The following is a 19,713-nucleotide window of genomic DNA, read 5'->3' as shown; positions in this document are numbered from 1 at the left end:
TTTAAAAGGACTGGCAGAATTTTGCAGCTTGTGACCTCACTGGAGATTTTATTCACTTTAGAAAAAAGGAAAAAGAAAACAAAAGGTATGAGGGAAAGGTATGTTAAAATGCAGCATGAAGCCGTTAACATTTTTAAGAGGGTAAGAGTTCCGTCTCAAGATGGTATTTTCTGCAGGAGCCAATGGAATGACCACGGGAGGGGGAAATTCTTCCCTCACCAGGAGCTTCGTGTTATTTTGGATGTGATGTCAACCAGCAGGTTAAAACGATTGGGGTGGAGGCCCGGCGCAGTGGCTCACGCCTATAATCCCAGCACTCTGGGAGGCCTAGGCAGGCAGATCACGAGGTCAGGAGATCGAGACCATCCTGACTAACACGGTGAAACCCCGTCTCCACTAAAAATACAAAAAATTAGCTGGGCATGGTGGTGGGTGCCTATAGTCCCAGCTACTCAGGAGACTGAGGTAGGAGAATGGCATGAACCCGGGAGGCGGAGCTTGCAGTGAACCGAGATCGTGCCACTGCACTCCAGCCTGGGTGACAGAGCGAGACTCCGTCTCAAAAAAAAAAAATAAATAAATAAATAATTGGGGTGGAGAACAGTTATGGGTATGTTTGCATGGTTCCCAGCTTGCTCCTAGAGCATTCAACAAGTACGATCCTCTTGTCCTTCCTCTCCCTAGATCCCTTGTTCCCAACTGGGGGACAGGGGAGGGATTTTGTGCCCCAGGAGACGTTTTTGGTTGTCACACCGGAGGGGTAGTGGTGTGCTACTGGCCTCTAGTGGGTAGAGGCCAGGGATGCTCCTAAGCATCCTGCAAAGCACGGAACAGAGCTCCTGCTCCAAGGAGGAATTACCCAGATCAAAATGTCAATGATGCTAAAGTTGAGAAACCCTAGTCTAGACTTTGATAATTTTTTAGATGGAGGACTTAGAAAGAGAGTGGCCATGAGAGCAGTCAGGGGCTTTTTTTTTTTTTCTTTTGAGACTGAGTCTTGCTCTGTTGCCCAGGCTGGAGTGCAGTGGCGTGATCTTGGCTCACTGCAACCTCCGCCTCCCAGGTTCAAGCGATTCTCCTGCCTCAGCCTCCCAAGTAGCTGGGATTACAGGCACCCGCCACCATGCCAGGCTAATTTTTGTATTTTTAGTAGAGACAGGGTTTCACCATGTTGGCAAAGCTGGTCTCGAACTCCTGACCTCAGGTTATCCGCCCGCCTCAGCCTCCCAAAGTCCTGGGATTACAGGCGTGAGCCATCGTGCCCGGCCAGTGGCAGTCTTTTAATGTGGTCTCTGCTCTCTTTAGCTAACTCCCCTTTTAGCTACAGAGGACAGCGTAAGAGAAAAACATCATCATCGCTTCGATTTACTGAGTGCCTAGTATATACTGAGTGCTGGAATTACTGCATTTAATCTTCGCAAAAAGCCCTACTGAATACATGAACCTCGAGAGCAGGTCTGCGTCTGTTTCTCTTTTACTATGCACACTAAGTCTAGTACAGTGCCTGGCACATGGCACGCGCTCAAGGCCGTGGATATGATCATATCCATTTTATACATAAGGAAAATGAGACTGGAAGAGTTCACACTGTCAGTGTAAGTAGCAGAGTCAGGATTTGAATCAAACTCTGTTCAGCACCAGGGAGAATTTTTTGGCGTCTAAAAGCATTAGTGAGGGACTGAGGGAGGAGAAAGTTTTAAAAAGTAAGATAACTACTTGTCTGTGTGCAAGCTGAGGTGGAAGAAGGGTTTCATGGAAACCCTCTCTGATGAAATCATCCCTCGTTTTTGAACAGCAATTTCGGCTTTTCCAGTTTCTGTGTGCGCTGTTGGTGCAGGTGTGTTACTCTTCTCATTTTGCAGATGAGGAAACTGAGGCACATACGTTACATGAGAAAGTAGGAGATAAAGGACTGCAACATGATATTTGGAATAAAGCGTGTCTCAGCCCCTGGGCAACCGCAGGGAATCGCTGAGAAACAAGTTTCCCCGGGAGTAGACTCCCAGCTTGCTCAAATCCTTCCCATTCCACATCGTGTCTGGAGGGGGAAAAAAAAATCCTTCCCTCCCAGAAGCAAAGTCCCACAACTTCTTAGGCTTCCCTAGAGACAGGAAAGGAAACCCAGCGGGACTACACCTTCCGACGACCTTTGCGAATCGTGCGGAACGCAGGCGCCCTGAAACGGCGTGCGCACTACGATTCCCGGCAGCCGCGGGCGGGGGCGGGACTACATTTCCCAGGGGGCAGAGGCAGGGGCGGGAGGGGGCGGGCCGCGGCGCTGCTCCCGCCCCTCCCCCGTGCTCGCGCGGAGAGGTAAACAAACCACGCGCGGGCTGCCGGTGGCACGGCGGGCGCGACTGGCGCGGCTGAGGCAGCGGAGAGCGCGCCGAGCCGCGGCCGGGCTGGCCCGCCCGCCTGCCGCACATGTTCCGGGACGGCGCCTCGCCGTAGCCGCCTGCGGCGCCTCCTGTCGGCCCGGGAAGGGAGTGCAGAGAGGCGCCGATCGCCACCCGCGGTGCCCATGGAGCGGGTAAGGATGATCAACGTGCAGCGTCTGCTGGAGGCTGCCGAGTTTTTGGAGCGCCGGGAGCGAGGTAATGGCTGGGCGCCGCTGCGTGAGCCCGAGCGCTACTAATCTTTATGGGGAGTGCGGTGCGGCCGGTGAGGGAGGGCACGCGTGTGAGGTGCGCGCATGTATGTGAGGAGAGGTGTGTGCGTGCGTGTAAATATCGCATGGAGGCTCAAAAATCATGACAATCGCGGGAAACAAAGGAAGAGAACAATCTCGGGAAAAGTCAAAGGAAAAGGCAAAGGAAGATCTGTAAAAGGGAAAGAACAATGTAAAGAGGCAATCGGAAAAGGTTAAAGGAAGAGCAATCGAGGTCTGTAAAAGGAAAAACAACTAACTATAAAGGAAATTTCCTGAAGAAACCAATCTATAAAGGAAAAGGCAATAAGGGCGTCTGCGGGTAGGGGAGCGCGCGTGTGAGCGAGGGGTGCGCGCGTGTGAGGGGAGGGACGTGTGAGGGAAGCGCGCGTGAGGGGAGGGGCGCGCGGGTGTGAGGGGAGGGGCGTGCGCATGTGTGAGGGGAGGGGTGCGTGCATGGGGGGGCGAGCATGTGAGGCGAGGGGCGCGCGCATGTGAGGGGAGGGGTGCGCGGGTGTGAGGGGAGGGGCGTACGCGTGTGGGGAGGGGCGTGTGAGGGGAGGGAACACGCGTGTGAGGGGAGAGCCATGCGTCTGTGTGAGGGCAGGGGTGCGCACATGTGAGGGGAGGGGCATCTGAGGAGAGGGACTCGCGCGTGTGCGAGGAGGGGCGTGTGCAGGGAGGGTCGCGCGTGAGGGTGCGCGCGTGGGAGGGATGGTGCGGGGGAAGGGGCGTGTGCGGGAAGGGCGTGCGCGTGTGGGAGGGGCGCGCGTGCGTGGGAAGCTCGCGCGCGTGAGGTGCGCGTGGGGAAGTGTGTGTGCTGAGATCGTGAGTGGAGGCGTGTGTGAGAGGTCGTGCAGGTGCGGGGGGAGGTGCGAGGGTGCGCCCGGAGGGTGGGGCTGTGGGTGTGCGGGGAGCGGGAAGGAGACCGGCGGAGGGGAGTTGGAGAGAGGACGGTCCGGGACTGGAGAGAGGGTGACCATGGAGAAACCAGCGGGGCCTGGAGTGGGAGAGGGTGCTGGGAGTTATGAAGAAGGAGGAACGCGGATGCTGGGGGTGTCTGGGGAAGAGACAAGGCCAGGAGAACACCGAGCGGGGGAAAGCCGGTGGAGAGTGGGCAGAGGACTGGCAGCGTGCGGAAGGGGCCTCTGAATACCTGCAGGGTGATGAGCTAGGGCCCCTTTGGCGGTGGCAGCCCAAGGGACTGTGGAGATGGGGCAGGAAGAGCAGGAACTCGGAGATTGTTGTGTCAAGAGAGAAAATGTCTCTGTAAGACTTGTTCGAAGTACACGAAAATATTGGGCTTAAAAGAGACTCTTTAAAACAGAGAGAGTTGAAAGTAAAGGGGAATTTTTGAGGCAAGTAAAATCAATGAGGCGAATGGTAACTGGTCAAAAAAATGTTGTTCTAAAGCATCTGAAATCTCAAAAAAAAATTTTGGGGAGAGAAGGATTTTGGAAAGGGGGGATAAATTATTTGGTTTAGAGGAGGTATCAAAACACCTTCCAGCTGATGGGGTGTCACAGGATTGATGTCCAAGCGAGGGACATTAATCTTCTAACCAAAAAGAGTGGAAACATTGTACCTTTTTTCTTGCTTTCAAAAACCTGTTACTGCAAAGACCTTGGATTTGTGGTTTGATGGATTTGGGTACTATATTCTTCTTACTATACCTTTTTTTCTTGCTCTCTTCAGAGTGTGAACATGGCTACGCCTCTTCATTCCCGTCCATGCCAAGCCCCCGACTGCAGCATTCAAAGCCCCCACGGAGGTTGAGCCGGGCACAGAAACACAGCAGCGGGAGCAGCAACACCAGCACTGCCAACAGGTAGCAAGCTGGGAACGCTTAGAAGAGGGAACTGGAGGGAAGGAGCACATTTCTCCTGTAATCCCAAGTCTGGAGGAGCAGCACTTGATGGGTTCCTTTACTACTAACTACCCTGGAGTGGGGATTTGGCCCTTTAATAAAGTCTAGAAATCATAACCTGGTTTTGCATGGAAGGGAAGGAATAGAATCTGGAAAGACAACCAAAGAAGTTCTTGCTGGGATTATTAAGATGGCTATGACTGAGAGGACAGTAAGTTGAGAAACTTGAGAAACTTGGCAGCATGTGTCCATGCATGCAGCCACCTGCTAAAAGTAATTGCGGGGTGGCTTTTAATATTCTGGTCAAGTTTAGGACAGTCCAAGAAGGTTAAAAAAAAAATCAGAAATAGGTCTGGTAGAATATAAAGCAGAATCAAGGGCTTTGTTAAAGGAATAAAAATATTTAGGTAGAATTGGTAGTGAGCAGGTATGGTTATTTGTTTAAGGAGGAAAGGGAAGACCGTGCTGTGAAAGTTTTGCCTCTTTAAATAAGATCGGATTGGTTGGTGGGCTCTAAAAGCAAAAATGAAAAAAAAATCTGCTTATCTTTCAAGCAGAATAGATCTTTTAGAATATACTTGTCTAGATGTACTTGGAAAGGACGGGCCTAGTGGCTCTCACCTGTAATTCCAGCACTTTGGGAGGCTGAGGTGGGAGGATTGCTTGAGCTTAGGAGTTCAAGACCGACCTGGATGACATAGTGAAATTTTGTCTCGAAAAGAGAAAAAAATAGATGTACTAAGATGTAGTTGACTTCCGTTTTTGAAAACTCTGAGTAGTATCTGGCTGTCTCTTCAGTGTTTTTATTCTGGGGAGCCAGTAAATTCCTAGGATTCATCTCATAAGAAGTTTTCAAAAGGCCTTTCTTAACAGAAGATTAACAGATGGCTGCCTTTTCCATTGATAAGGGGAATTAAATGAGACCTTTATTTCTGTTTCCCAGAGCTTTGTCTAGAGAATATAATAAACATTCATTTTGGGGAGGACACAGCAATCCCTGGGTAACCAAATTTCCCTGAAGGCTTTGGGGAGCTTCAGTCAGGTGGTTGGTTAGTCATTTGGAACAGCAGATTGGGACAGAATGGGGCTCTTGATGCAGAAAGCCTGAGGCTTCTATAGATAACAGTTGGAACTCATGAGGTTGGATCATCCCACTCTGTATTTCAGACATCTCCGAGGAAAAACTAGGATTCACTTTTCTCCTTTGACTTCTCCGTAGAGCTGCATGTTCCCTTTTTAAGCTACTTTTCATTAAGACTACTATATAGTTTTTAATTTCTTAGGTTATAAAAATAATTAACCATAAGCTTGATGTACTATATGTGTTATGTGTGGATCTAGAGATTTTGTTGTAGTATGGTGGAGATGAAAATATGTGGTATGATACACAGCATTTAAAAAAATGTACATTTGCTTGCCCTTACAGTTTCAGTGTTTAAGCTATCAAGAATTAAGACCTATTCAGGAATTTATGTATGTTTCAATCCACATAGATTAAAAAACCTCTTTTTTTCAACTTGGAGACATAGTAAGAGTACACATAGGAAACCAAACCTGAGTTCTGTCATGCTGCAAGTATTTAAGCCTTTCCTATTTTCTAGAAATTACGTATATAATTTCAGTACATTTCCCATCCCTTACTATATTCATCTGTAAAATGAGATGTATTAGATTCTCACCAAGGTCCCTCATTATCCTGAACTTCTGTGACTCTGATTTATTGACAGTTTTAGAGATTGGTTACTATATTAGTAATTTAATATGTCTCCCATCATTGCAGATGTGACATTTTTAGGAACTCAAGGATTGTAGAGGCATAAATAAGATGCACATTCCTAGGTTTTTATCAATTATGTTACCTGTCATTAATAAGAAACTCTTAGTCATCTGTTGACTTACACTTTGCTCAGCTTGGGGTTTGGGCTAAGTGATGTTTCTCTTTCATGCTAGCGTTTCTGTTAGGATTCTAATATTATGTGTGGGAACACAGTGCTAATTACTGTGTTTTAGCATAGCATGTCGGAAAATTTGTAAAACTGCAAGCATGCCATAGTGTTCTGATAGTGCCCAAAGGAGAATATGTGAACGTTAGACCACCTAAAACAAAAGAAGGTACTTTTATATGGGAATATAAGTAGCAAGAAAGAGAGAGAGAGAAATAAATAGATTTTAGAATGTATTATCAAAAGATCCACAAATGTGTGGGGTTTGGGCTGGGGCCTATGAGAGAGAACTAGTATGTTAAAATGAAACACTAGAAATTATTTCTCCTTAGCCTCTTATTTAAAATGCCTGCTTCGTGGAATTAAGGAGAGCTGAGGTAGAAGTTCCAATACTGGGGTATTTGGACAATAGTGTTGATCCATTTCAAAGAGGACTCTGTAGGCTTCTTCTTAATTTTAAGTTTACTGTTGGATTTTAATAGAGATTTTATTATGCTGGTTACATAAAGCAGAAAGAAGACTTACAGAAATTTCCATGTGTTTATCATCTGAAACAAGGAAAGGAATAGAGTTCATAAGTATATGTATCTTATTCTTACCTGATCAAAAAACTACTAGTGTGGAAGTAGCTTTTATTACTATACATCGTGAACATTGATGTATGTTATAAAATGACATTTGTTTCTTTGACATCATAGCATCTTTAAGATATAATGGTGATTGACTCTTTTACCCCTGATATTCTCAGGTATTATATGATATGCCTGACAAAAATGTTACTTTAGGCCAGGTGCAGTGGCTCACGCCTGTAATTCCAGCACTTTGGGAGGCTGAGGTAGGTGGATCACCTGAGGTCAGGAGTTTGAGACCAGCCTGGCCAACATGATGAAACCCTGTCTCTACTAAAAATACAAAAATTAGCCGGGCATAGTAGCGTGTGCCTGTAATCTCTGCTACTTGGGAGGCTGAGGCAGGATAATTCCTGGAATTTAGGAGGTGGAGCTTTCAGTGAGCCGAGATTGCGCCATTGCACTCCAGCCTGGGCCACAGAGTGAGACTCCATCCCAAAAAATAAAAAATTAAAAAGTTACTTTATAAATTTATGCTGAAAGTTAACTCCGAATACTATAAATTCCTATTCCCCTTTCCCCCATGCCTTAAAATCTTATTTTCACAGAAGTACAAAGGAGAGAAAATAAATGATATAATGTGATATTACAGATATGTTCCTTGCAAATACCAGTAATTTTATCATTTGGGATGGTTCTGATAGTTGGAAGTGGGACCTATAATATATAATTATTTTTAAAATAAATGCTTGATTTTACTGTGGTCTTGGTCACAGCCTTCTGGCACACTTCCAAAAATCAACATTGCTAAGATGTTACTGCTGTTAGAGAATGTGGCTGCAATAGCTATCTGGCTCTTTGGGGAGTATCAGATAAGCTCAGATTCTAGCTTATTTACTATTTGGTATCACAGGTGAAAAAATCTCAAGGTCTGTCATCCTTAAAACTCTACTAAATAAGTCATGGCTGCAGTGTAACACTGATTTCTTCCTAAATATCTCTTCAATCGGCCTTCTTTCCTGTTATCTTCATTACTGTCCTCCTAATCTCAGCTACCATCATCTCTTACCTGGACGACTGCAGTAACTTATTACCTGGTGTTCTTGCAACCACAGTTCTTTTTTTTTTTGTCTTGCTCTGTCACCTAGGCTGGAGTGCAGTGGTGTGATCTCGGCTCACTGCAAGCTCTGACTCCCGGGTTCACGCCATTCTCCTGCCTCAGCCTCCCGTGTAGCTTGGACAAAGGTGTCCGCCACCACGCCTGGCTAATTTTTTGTATTGTTAGTAGAGACAGGGTTTCACTGTGTTAGCCAGGATGGTCTCAATCTCCTGACCTCATGATCCTCCCGCCTCGGCCTCCCAAAGTGCTGGGATTACAGGCGTGAGCCACCGTGCCCGGCCAGTTCTTATGAATTATATTGGCCAACCTTCTTTGGATACATGTTTTCTTCTACCTCAAGATCTTTGCATACTTTCTGTTCCCTGCCGGAAATCATTTTTCCTCCCCCTTTGTTATCTCTGTTGAACAACACTTTTCCTTCAGCTCGATCATAAGTTCCTCAGGAATGCTTCCTCATCTGTCATAGTAGATCAGGTCTTCACATACTTCATGGCACCCCTATTTTTCCTTCATAGTGTTCATCACGTTTGTAGAAATACTGTTATCCAATTCTTTCTTAAATTCGTATCCTATTCACTGGATTAAAAACACTGTGAGGCGGGCAGGGATTGAGTCTCTTCTGCTTAAACATTTATCCCTAGTACTTATCACAGTGCCCTGTACGTAGTATGTGTTTCTTAAAGAATGGAAGGTTTTCAAACTCCAAGTAGACTGTCTTAAATTGAGTTTCTTTTTTGTGCTGAGTACCATATTAGACTTGAAGGAAGGATGGTAGAACCCCTGCTTTGGCAAACTCTAATTACTTTGTGTTCTAAGGGATGTTAATGATACATTTGGAAAAACAGTATGTAGTATTTAAAGAATAAAAATCTCTAAACTGTCAATTCTTTTAAACAAGTAGGCTACAGAATGCCACAATTTTGAAGAACGTTCAGTGTCATCCTGTTTCGTGAAAATAAAATAATATAAAAACTTGCGTATTGAAAGAACCAGAAGTCTGTCAAATATTGGCAATAAATATTCGTATGAGCCTGTGACACGCACATAGTAATTGCATTGTTTTAAGGTAATCTGGGAAGTAGTAAATAGCCAATGTATGCTTTAATTTCAAGTTGATACATTTCTTTTCTTTAGTGTCCTGTAGATACTAAAGAATCTCATAACAGCAGTATTTCAGTTCCACCTTCTAAGATTGAGGACACTAAAAAACAACTTTTCTGTTGCTTATAAGGCTTTAGTTTAATTTTTCTTAAACTATAGAATAAAGAAATGTTTTAGTCTTATTTTAGATAGAATTATTGTATTGTTACATTTTTAGCTTTGCATCCTTATCGGCTATCTTCATGGATTTTTAGTTTTTCTGCAGGGAGGGATGGTGGTGAATTATTTTCCTAGGATAGTTACACAGGATTTTTTCCAGTAGTAATTTGAGATGCTTTATCTTCTCTTTATTCTACATGAACCTATTTGTTCACAGAAGAATTGAATGAAGCCTTATTTTTATTTTTGTGTAATTTCTTTCCACTATTCTGTGTTTTTCAAAGTTTTTTATTTTAAAAAATAGTTTCTGGGTCTTTGTCCCATAGAAAACTCCCAAAGTTTCAGGACAAAAATGTAGATTAGTACCAGTTAAACTCTTAATGATGTTGTTATTATTCTTCAGTATTTTCTGCATTTTGAGTGATTAACACTTCCAGTGAAATGTGTTTTGTGATAGTCTTCCACGAAAATTGAGTTAAATGAAAAATTCCCAAGAATTTTATGCTTTATACTAAAAAAACTCAGGCTTTCCTTTAAATGCTTCCTTGAAGTGTAAGTTTGCTTCCTTGAAGTGTAAGTTTGCTATTTGTTTTTTGAGAGAAGTCTCGCTCTTATCCCCTAGGTTTGAGTGCAGTGGCTAGATCTCGGCTCACTGCAACCTCTACCTCCTTTAACAATTAACGATTCTCCTGCCTCTGCCTCCCAAGTAATGGGGATTAAGTCGCCTGCCACCACGCCTGGTTAATTTTTGTATATTTTAGTAGAGATGGGGTTTCACCATGTTGGCCAGGCTGGTTTGGAACTCCTGACCACAAGTGATCCTCCTGCCTCGGCCTCCCAAAGTGCTGGGATTATAGGCGTGAGCCACTGCACCCGGCCTGCTATTGCTGGGTTTCTTAAGGTTATATTCCTCTACGGAAGTGTTGAAGGAGACTTGTATGATCATGCCTTGTAAGTCAGTAGGACAGTTGTTTCTGTTCCCATTCGATGAAAGGCATTTTTGTCAAAATACTGAATATGTGATGTAGAAGATCACAAAATGTAGAAAGGGAATGCTTCAGTACGGTTCTCTGTTTTATGAAGACAAAATATTATCACTCATTTTATGGTTAAAGCACATGTGGCTTAGAGATGCTGATTGCTTAAGCCTTATAGCTGTAGATGGTGGCTGACTTTATTGTCAAGCTGGATTTTAAGCAACACATGCATCACTGTTGTAATCAGGCAGTACTGTTGACTTGAAGAAAGCTTTCTCTTCTAGATTTCTCCTTACAAATGAAAGAACATTGCCTCCTTTTGAATATGGCATGATTCTTTGTCATTTTTTCAGTAAGGAGAGTTCTCTAGATACTAATCTAATCAAAGAGGTTTGATAGTATGCTTTGACAAAGTATATTTCCAGGTCCCATTTTTAGTGTGATTTTATACTGCCGATGAAATATAAACACGCATTTTTTTGTTAGATTGTTTTTTTATTTTGATTTCCTACATTTTAAAACACAGTCAGTGGTACCATAATTAACAGCATTACCCATAATATCAAGTCTATTTTTTTGAAGTTGCTCCTAATTTTTATATTGTTATTAATATACTCACCTCCTCCCCATAGATGCAAGTGTTATACATCTATAGGACCACTCATTTTTCCCCCAACAATTATTTACTGAATATTTATTTCATGCCTCTTTTTTTCTTTTCTTTTCTTTCTTTTTTTTTTTTTTTGGGACAGAGTCTTGCTCTGTCGCCAGACTGGAGTGCAGGGGCACGATCTCGGCTCACTGCAACCCCCACCTCCCGGGTTCAAGTGATTCTCCCACCTCAGCCTCCTGAGTATCTGGGACTACAGGCGCGCACCACCATGCCCAGCTAATTTTTGTATTTTTAGTAGAGACGGGGTTTCACCATGTTGGCCAGGATGGTCTTGAACTCCCGGCCTCAAGTGATCTGCCCGCCTCAGCCTCCCAAAGTGCTGGGATTACAGGCATGAGGTACCGCGCCCAGCCAATGCCTGACTCTTTCTTAAAATGATTACCTTTGGAAGTCAGGTGAGTTAGGAAATTGCTGATATTTTCTGTACTTTTAAAGGTTTTTTAGAATATTGCTCTGTAATAGAATTTGTTTTTAACCAATGAAGTAGTTTAGATAATTAGTGGTTTATCTTAATGTCTTTTTAAACTTTGAGAATATGTTTAAGACCAGTTATTTTAACCTTCAAAGTTCTCAGTAGTTTCTAGTGTTGCTCCCTTACCTAAGAAGTATTATTTTACAGGGTTAGGCGTGGTGGCTCACACCTGTAATCCCAGCACTTTGGGAGGCCAAGGAGGGCGGATCATGAGGTCAGGAGATCGAGACCATTCTGGCTAACATGGTGAAACCCCGTCTCTACTAAAAATACAAAAAATTAGCCGGGCGTGGTGGCGGGCGTCTGTAGTCCCAGCTACTTGGGAGGCTGAGGCAGGAGAATGTTGTGAACCCGGGAGGCGGAGCTTGCAGCGAGCCAAGATCGTGCCACTGCACTCCAGCCTGGGCGACAGAGCAAGACTCCGTCTCAAATAAATAAATAAATAAATAAATAAGCTCTGTTGGCCAGGTGTGGTGGCTCACGCCTGTATTCCCAACAGTTTGGGAGGAAGAGGCAGGCGGATCTCGAGGTCAGGTGTTCGAGACCAGCATGACCAACATGGTGAAGCCCTGTCTCTACTAAAAATACAAACATTAGCCAGGCACGATGGCACACGCCGGTAATCCCAGCTACTTGGGAGGCTGAAGCAGGAGAATCACTTAAACCTGCATAGTGGAGTCTACAGTGACTTGAGATCATGCTACTGCACTCCAGCCTGGGCAACAGAGTGAGATTCCATCTCAAAAAAATTTTTTTTCTTCTCTATTTTCTTCTAGCAGTTTATGTTAGGTTTTACATTTAGATCTAAAATTCATTTAGAGTTAATTTTTGCAGAGGGGGTGAAGTAAAGGTTGAAGTTCATTTTTTTTTTTTTTTTTTTGCAAATGGACATCCAGTTGTTCCAGCATCATTTGTTGAGAAGTCTATACTTTATTCATCAAATGGCCTTGTCATCTTTGTGAAAAATCAGTTGACCACAGACTTGTGCATCTTATTTCTGGATTTTCTGTTCTGATCCTTTGATCTAAATATTCATCCTTATTCTAATGCCACACAGTCTTAATTATTATAGTTTTTCAAAAAGTTATGAAATCAGGTAATGAATGTACTCTGACTTGGTTTTCTTTTTCAAAAGTTCTTTTGGCTATTCTGGGTCTTTTGCATTTTTATTTTAATTAATTAATTTTTTTGAGACAGACTTTCACTCTTTCACCCAGGCTGGAGTGCAGTGGCATGATCATGGCCCACTGCAGCCTTAACCTTCTTGGGCTCAGGTGATTCTCCCATCACAGCCTCCTGGGTTAGGAGCTGGGACCACAGGTGTGCACTCCTACACTTCGCTAATTTTTGTATTTTTTGTAGAGGTACGGTTTCACCATGTTGCCCAGGCTGGTCTTGAACTCCTGGGCTCATGCAATCCTCCCACCTCTACCTTCCAAAGTGTTGGGATTACAGGCGTGAGCCACTGCACATGGCCGGCATTTTTACATAAATTTTAGAATCAGTTTGTAAATTTCTACAACAGAGAGCCTGCTGGAATTTTTATTGGGATTGCATTGGATCTGTAAATTAATTGGGGGAAACTCGATATGTCTTAACTATTGAATCTTCTAGTTCATTAACATGGTATGTCTATTATTTGGACGTTTTCAAATTTCAGCAGTATTTTTTAGGTTTTCAGAGTGTGGGTCATGCACATACTTTGTTAAATTTACCCTTAAGTATTCTTTGATGCTATTTTAAATGGCAATTCAATTTGGCATATTGGTTTTGTGAACTGACTTCGCTAAACTTAATTGTTCTAATAGTCTGTATATTCCTTAGGATTTTCTTTTTTTTTCTTTTTTCCGAGACGGAGTTTCACTCTTGTTGCCCAGGCTGGAGTGCAATGGCGCAATCTTGGCTCACTGCAACCTCCCCCTCCTGGGTTCAAGTGATTCTCCTGCCTCAGCCTCCTGAGTAACTGGGATTACAGGCATGCGCCACCACACCCGACTAATTTTTGTATTTTTAGTAGAGACAGGGTTTCTCCATGTTCGTCAGGCTGGTTTCGAACTCCTGACCTCAGGCAATCCACCTGTCTCAGCCTCCCAAAGTGCTAGGATTACAGGCGTGAGCCACCGTGCCCAGCTTCTTTAGGATTTTCTAAATAGACAGTAATGTTTGCAAGTAAAGACATTTTTATTTTTTCCATTTCCTTCTCTGTGTTTCCTTTTTTTTGTTTTATTTCACTGGCTAGAATCTCTAGTACAGTGCTGGATAGAAGTGATGAGAATGGACATTCTTGCCCTGTTCCTGATCTTATGAAAAAATGCATTCTTTGACCATTGAGTGTGACTATAGTTTTTCTTAGATGCCTTTTAGGTTGAGTGAATTCCTTTCTTCCCTTATTTGCTAAGAGTTTTTATCATGAATGGATGGTAAATTTTATTAAATGCTTTTTCTACATCTATTGAGGTGATACTGTCATTTTCTTTTTTATTCTGTTAATATGGAGGATTACATTGATTGATTTTTGAGTCTCTTAAACCTGCATTCCTGAAGTAAATCCTACGTAGTCATGTTGTATTGTGTACTGTTGCAGTACCGATACTAACAACCGAGAGCTAAAACAAACTTCACAGGTTTAAGGATTTAGTCCCCAACATGTCTGCCCTCGCTACAGATGCCAGCCGTAAGTTTAGGAGTCCTCAGGCCACTCTCACATCTGACCAACCGGCTGCAAATTCAGAGGTTCCTACAGCCCCTTCAGGTTTGACAATTTGCTAGCACTACTTGTAACTCAGGAAAGTGCTACACTTTGTCTGTTTTTAGAGACAGGGTCTCACTGTCACCCAGAGTAGAGTGCAGTGGTAAGATCATAGCTCACTGCAACCTCAAAATCCTGGGCTCAAGGCAGTCCTTCTGCCTCAGTCTCTCAAGTAGCTAACAGTACAGGCATGCGCTACCATGCCCAGCTGCTATGCTTATAATTGCAAGTTTTATTGTAAATGATACAGATCAGGACCAGCCAAATGCACAGACACAGAGAGTGAGGTCTGGGAGGAACCTGGACACAGAGCTTCTGTGCTTTTTCCATGGAATCAGGATGCATTACCCTCCTGGCACATTTATGTGTTTACTAACCATGAAACTCACCCAAGTTTCAGGTTCCAGAGTTTTTATTGGGATATTATTACATAAGCATGATTGATTGAAGCATTGGTTATATGGTTGTCAGTTCCCAGTACTTTTCTCCTGGCCAGGATCAGTGACTCAAAGCCCCAACCCTCTAATCACATGGTTGGTCTTTCTGATGTGACCAGCCCCTATCCTAAGTTCTCTCTCCTTGGCATAAACTCAGGTGTGGTCCAAAGACTCACCATGAATAATGAAGACACTCCTAATTACTCAGAAAATTTCAAGGTTTTAGAAGCTCTGTCCCAAGAACTAGGGTACTTTCTGTATATTATTAGGTTCAATTTGGCAATATTTTGTTAGAATTTTTGTGTCTATGTTCATGAGAGATATTAGTATTTGTTTTGTTTGTTTTCTATGTAATTTCTTTGTCAGGTTTTGGTATCAGGCTAATACTGGTCTCATAAAATGATTTGGAAAGTGTTCCCTCTATCTTTATTTTTTCAAATATTTTATGTAGGATTGGTTTTATTTATTCCTTAAATGCCTGGTAAAATTTGCTAATGGAGAACTTACAGGCCTGGAGTTTTCTTTGTGGGAAGTTTTTTTTTTTTTTAAATTATGATTTTAATCTCTTTAATAGATGAAAGGCAATTCAGAGTTTCTGTTTCTTCTTGAGCTAGTTTTGATCATTTGTGTCTTTCAAGAAATTTGTTCATATCATCTAAGTTATCAAATTTAGATGATCTGGACAATTGTTGGCATAAAGTTATTAATAATATTCTCTTATCCTTTTAATGTATGATGTATGTAGAATCTGTAATGATGCACACTCTTGATACTGTTTTTGTGTTGTAATTTTTGTCTTTTATTCTTCATCAGCCTTAGAGGTAGTTTATCAATATATTGATTTTTAAAAGTCAGCTTTCAATTTTACTGATTTTCACTATTTCTCATTTTCTATTTCTTTCATTCCTATCCCTGGTTTTTATTATATTTCTCTACTTCAGTTTCTCAGCGTTAGCAGTCTTGACATTTGGGGTCAGATAATTCTGTTTTGTGCATCTTAGGATGTTTAGCAGCATCCCTAGCATCTCCTCACAAAATGCCAGTAGCCTCCTCCTAGTTGGCATAACCGGAGTATCTCCAGACATTGTCAGATGTCTTGATGGGCAAAACTGCTCACAGTTGAGAACCATTGCTCGACTTCTTTCAGTTTAGTTTGTTCCTTTTTCTACTTTCTTAAGGTGGAATCTTGGATCATTGATTTTGGACACTACCTTCCCAACAGAAGGATTTAAAGCTAAACAGTTGTGTTTAAGCACTGCTTTAGCTACATTCAACAACTTTTGATATGTTGTGTCATTAAGTTTAGAATATTTTCTAATTTCTCTGCAATTTGTTCTTTGAGCTGTGATTTATGTTCCAAATATTGGGATTTTTCTAATTAGCTTACTGTTGCTGATTTCTAATTAAATTTCATTGTGATTGGAGAACTTACTGTGTATGATTTCAGTACTTTTAGATTTGTTAAAAATTATCCTTTACAAAGCACATTTCTTTGAGATGTTTATGTAGTATGCCAAAAGATTTGTCAAGGACCTACATTAGGGTGTTTGCTATATTTGAAGTAAGAATTGATTTTTAAAGAATTCAGTCTGTATGCTATTAAAAAATTTTTTCCTGTTTACCAAAGTAAAATGTACATACAAAAAAGCACACAAATTTTGTGTACAGTTCAATGCATTTTTACAAAAGCAAAGAAATATTACAAATCTCAGAAACCCCCTCCTGACTTTTCCAGTCACTGTCACCCCTTCCCCAAGGTAACTGCAATTCCAACTTTTTTTTTTTTAATTCTAACTTTTTATGCCACAGTTTAGTTTTACCGGTTTTGAACTTTATGTGAATGGAGTTATGTAGTGTGTACTTTTTGTGTGTGTTTGGCTTTTTTCATTCAAATTATGTTGAAATTGTGTCGATTAATCCATGTTACTGTACAATAGTTGTAGTTAGTTTATTCTCATTGCTGTATAATACTACGTTGTATGAATGTTTCACAGTTTATGCATTCTACTATTGATGAATGTTTCCAGTTTGGGGCCAGTATGAATAGTTCTATATGAGCATTCTTTTGTATGTCCTTTGGTGAACATGTAAACATATATTGGTTTGGTATATGCCTGTAAGTGGAAATACTTAGTCACGAAGTATACTTACATCCAGCTTTGATATGTAAGTTTTAAGGAAAAAGGTTTTTGATTGTAGTTATTGTTGTGCATCTTGTTTAGATACTTGCTGTTTGGGGCTTAGTTATTGTGGTGGTAATGGTTTTGTCATTGTTAAGAAAGAAGCAATATATTTCTTATGAGGCATTTTTTCTAAAAGTTTACAGTATTCAACTTTTACTGTTTTTAATGGTTTTTAAAATGGTTTTTGATGGAAACAAATGCACAAAACTACCATCTTAAAAGAAGAGTAATAATAAATAGAAGTTTTACTGTTCCACTAATCCCAGTATATTTTCAATCTCAACCCCTTTGGTACATCCTTGAGAGATACCTGCTCTACTGTAGCTGAAATTTTTTGTTTTTCTTGCCCTCTACGTATATGTGTAAGAATTGTAAGCTTTAGGATACCAATTAGAATTTAGCTTCGTAGAATGTGTTCTTTTCATTGTGTGGAGGGCAACATGTGTGAGGCACTTCAGGATTAGAAAGTAAGTTAAATGATAATGTTAACAAAGTGTAGGGGTTTGGCTCATTAATTCAGCAAAATTAGAAATCTTTTCTTTTGCTAGAAGATAGTATTGGAATTCTGGAGTAGGGGTTTTTATTTTCTTTCCACGATGGTACTGCTCTTGAGCCAAACTGTACCATTTCGTATAGTTTCAATTCTATGGTTCATTTCTTTGACTACCACCAAACTACACCCTAAATAATCACAAGTTTATGTATTGGAGCTATGTTGTAGTCAATGAAAAGTCACATATCCGGTTAAGGTAGTCACATTTCATAGATAATGACTCCCATTCAAATAGGGAATACATTAGGATGCCTCTCTTAAAGGGATGCTGTTTGTGAAAAATATTACCTGTGATTCAGTGATAAAATGATAGACATGTCTTTTTCTCTGTCATTGGAAGTTGTTAAGCATTCAGGGTAAGGGTGTTTGAAAGGAAGACACAGTTCATTAGTGTTTGCTCTCAGAGGTGCATTTTATTGGGAGAAGAAAAGTGGGCTAACTAGATGGGTTATTCAGAACATCTCAGCCTTACACAGGGAATTTATCGTAATTGAATATTTCAGTGGAACATTATTGGAAGGGCTTGGGTGGACCCATAGCTCAGAGAAGCAAAGGGGTTGTTTCTGAATGTGCTAGCGTGTGATACGTTTAATTACTTGTTTATCGCCTCTGCTGTTTGGATTACTTTCTCTGTGTACATATAATTAGGCATCTCTCTCTGTAATATACTCCTAAACCTTGTACTGTCCTCACAGCTGACTAAATGATCAAGTAGCTTCAGTCACCTATCGTTCAGTTTCTCTTTCCATCATTATGGTTGTCGTTTGCTTATTTCCAGGCTAATTCAAAGTGTTATTGAGAATCTATCAATTTGTTGTCCCATGTAGTATAGTTAATAACGTTTTGGGTACCATAATTTTAGTCTTTTAAAAAAATAATAAAAATACTAACAGCTAACAATAGCTAACGTCTATTAAATGTTTATTAGGAGCTAGATGTTTTTATATATGTTTCTCTAATTCTCACAGTAACCTGGCTGAGGCATATGTAATACTCCAGTTTTACAGATGAGGAAACTAAACCAGAGAGGTTAAATAATTTGTCCCAAAGTTACACAGCTAATGTGAGTGACAGAGTTAATATTTAGATTCAGGACTTTCATTCTCTAACACCATGGGTCTTTATGATCTCTCTGTGTTGTTTGCTGGTTTTGCTTTGGATTTCACAACTCGACTTGTTTGCTTATCTTATCCCTTCCACTTGGAATGGCATCTCCTTAACAGTTTCAGACTCTACCAGTAGCCGATGTACCTATCATTTAAGCCTTAGGCCAAATGCCACCCTTTTCTAAAGTTTTTCTTACAGTGCCATTTGGAAGTAAACTGTCTCTTTTGAACTCCCATAATACTTTGTACCTTTCTTTGTATATTTATTTTGCCTTCAGTTATTATTTTTTTTTTTTGAGACGGAGTCTCGCGCTGTGTCACCCAGGCTGGAGTGCAGTGGCGCGATCTCGGCTCACTGCAAGCTCCGCCTCCCAGGTTCAGGCCATTCTCCTGCCTCAGCCTCCGAGTAGCTGGGACTACAGGCGCCCGCCACCACGCCCGGCTAGTTTTTTGTATTTTTAGTAGAGACGGGGTTTCACCGTGTTAGCCAGGATGGTCTCGATCTCCTGACCTCGTGATCCGCCCGCCTCGGCCTCCCAAAGTGCTGGGATTACAGGCTTGAGCCACCGCGCCCGGCCGCCGCCTTCAGTTATAATTATTGCTAAACATATCTTAATTTACCCAATGGAGACGGTCTTTGATTTCCTGCACTGTAAGACAGCCTTGAACACTGAAGCTTCTCAGTATTTGTTGACTTGATATTACAGGTAAAAACCCATCAAAACAGAAGTAAACACTATTGATGCTTTTTAAAAAAAATTGGAAGAACATGGCAACATGGTAATGATTTGTATATTTATGATCATTTTTGCTTCTTGTTATTTGAAAATCTTGCTAAATTTTGCTGGTGGTATAATTAAATGTGGCATGCATTTCCTGGTTTAGTGAAAAGGTTCATAATCTTAGCTATCATTTTCTTTAAAAAAAGATAATAAAGAAATGTCTGTTTGACAGGCAGGAAGAACCCGCTGTTTTAATTTTGTTCACAGCAGTGGGTCAGATTATGATCTTTTGGAGCTAGCTTTGATAATAGACTCAATATAATATTGGAATTCAACAATTGGTTATTGTCGAGTATATTATCTCTTGCACTGATGGCTGTCAGTGCGATTGCCAGACTGTTTAGAATAAGTTTATGGCTGTTTAGAATAAGTCTA

General features: G+C 41.5%; 1 protein-coding gene across 4 annotated transcripts in view; it reads left to right on the top strand.

Annotated features, from left to right (window-relative positions):
• The window catches only part of MXI1 (MAX interactor 1, dimerization protein), an 81,829-nt gene that overhangs the window by 16,202 nt on the left and 45,914 nt on the right, over nucleotides 1–19,713 (top strand). For 2 of the 4 annotated variants that reach the window (XM_009215332.3, XM_017944536.2), the window contains exon 2: nucleotides 4,343–4,475. In XM_009215332.3, coding sequence (XP_009213596.3) covers nucleotides 4,343–4,475 — 133 coding nt within the window. Of the gene's footprint in view, nucleotides 1–2,311; nucleotides 2,595–3,952; nucleotides 4,006–4,342; nucleotides 4,476–19,713 lie in introns of those variants that run through there. The other 2 variants (XM_017944534.3, XM_017944535.3) reach the window with 2 other exon arrangements.

This window comes from Papio anubis, chromosome 11 (assembly GCF_008728515.1).
Source record: "Papio anubis isolate 15944 chromosome 11, Panubis1.0, whole genome shotgun sequence".
NCBI lineage: Eukaryota > Metazoa > Chordata > Mammalia > Primates > Cercopithecidae > Papio > Papio anubis.
Note: the sequence above shows the minus strand (reverse complement) of the source record. Positions and strands in the feature narration are given on the sequence as shown.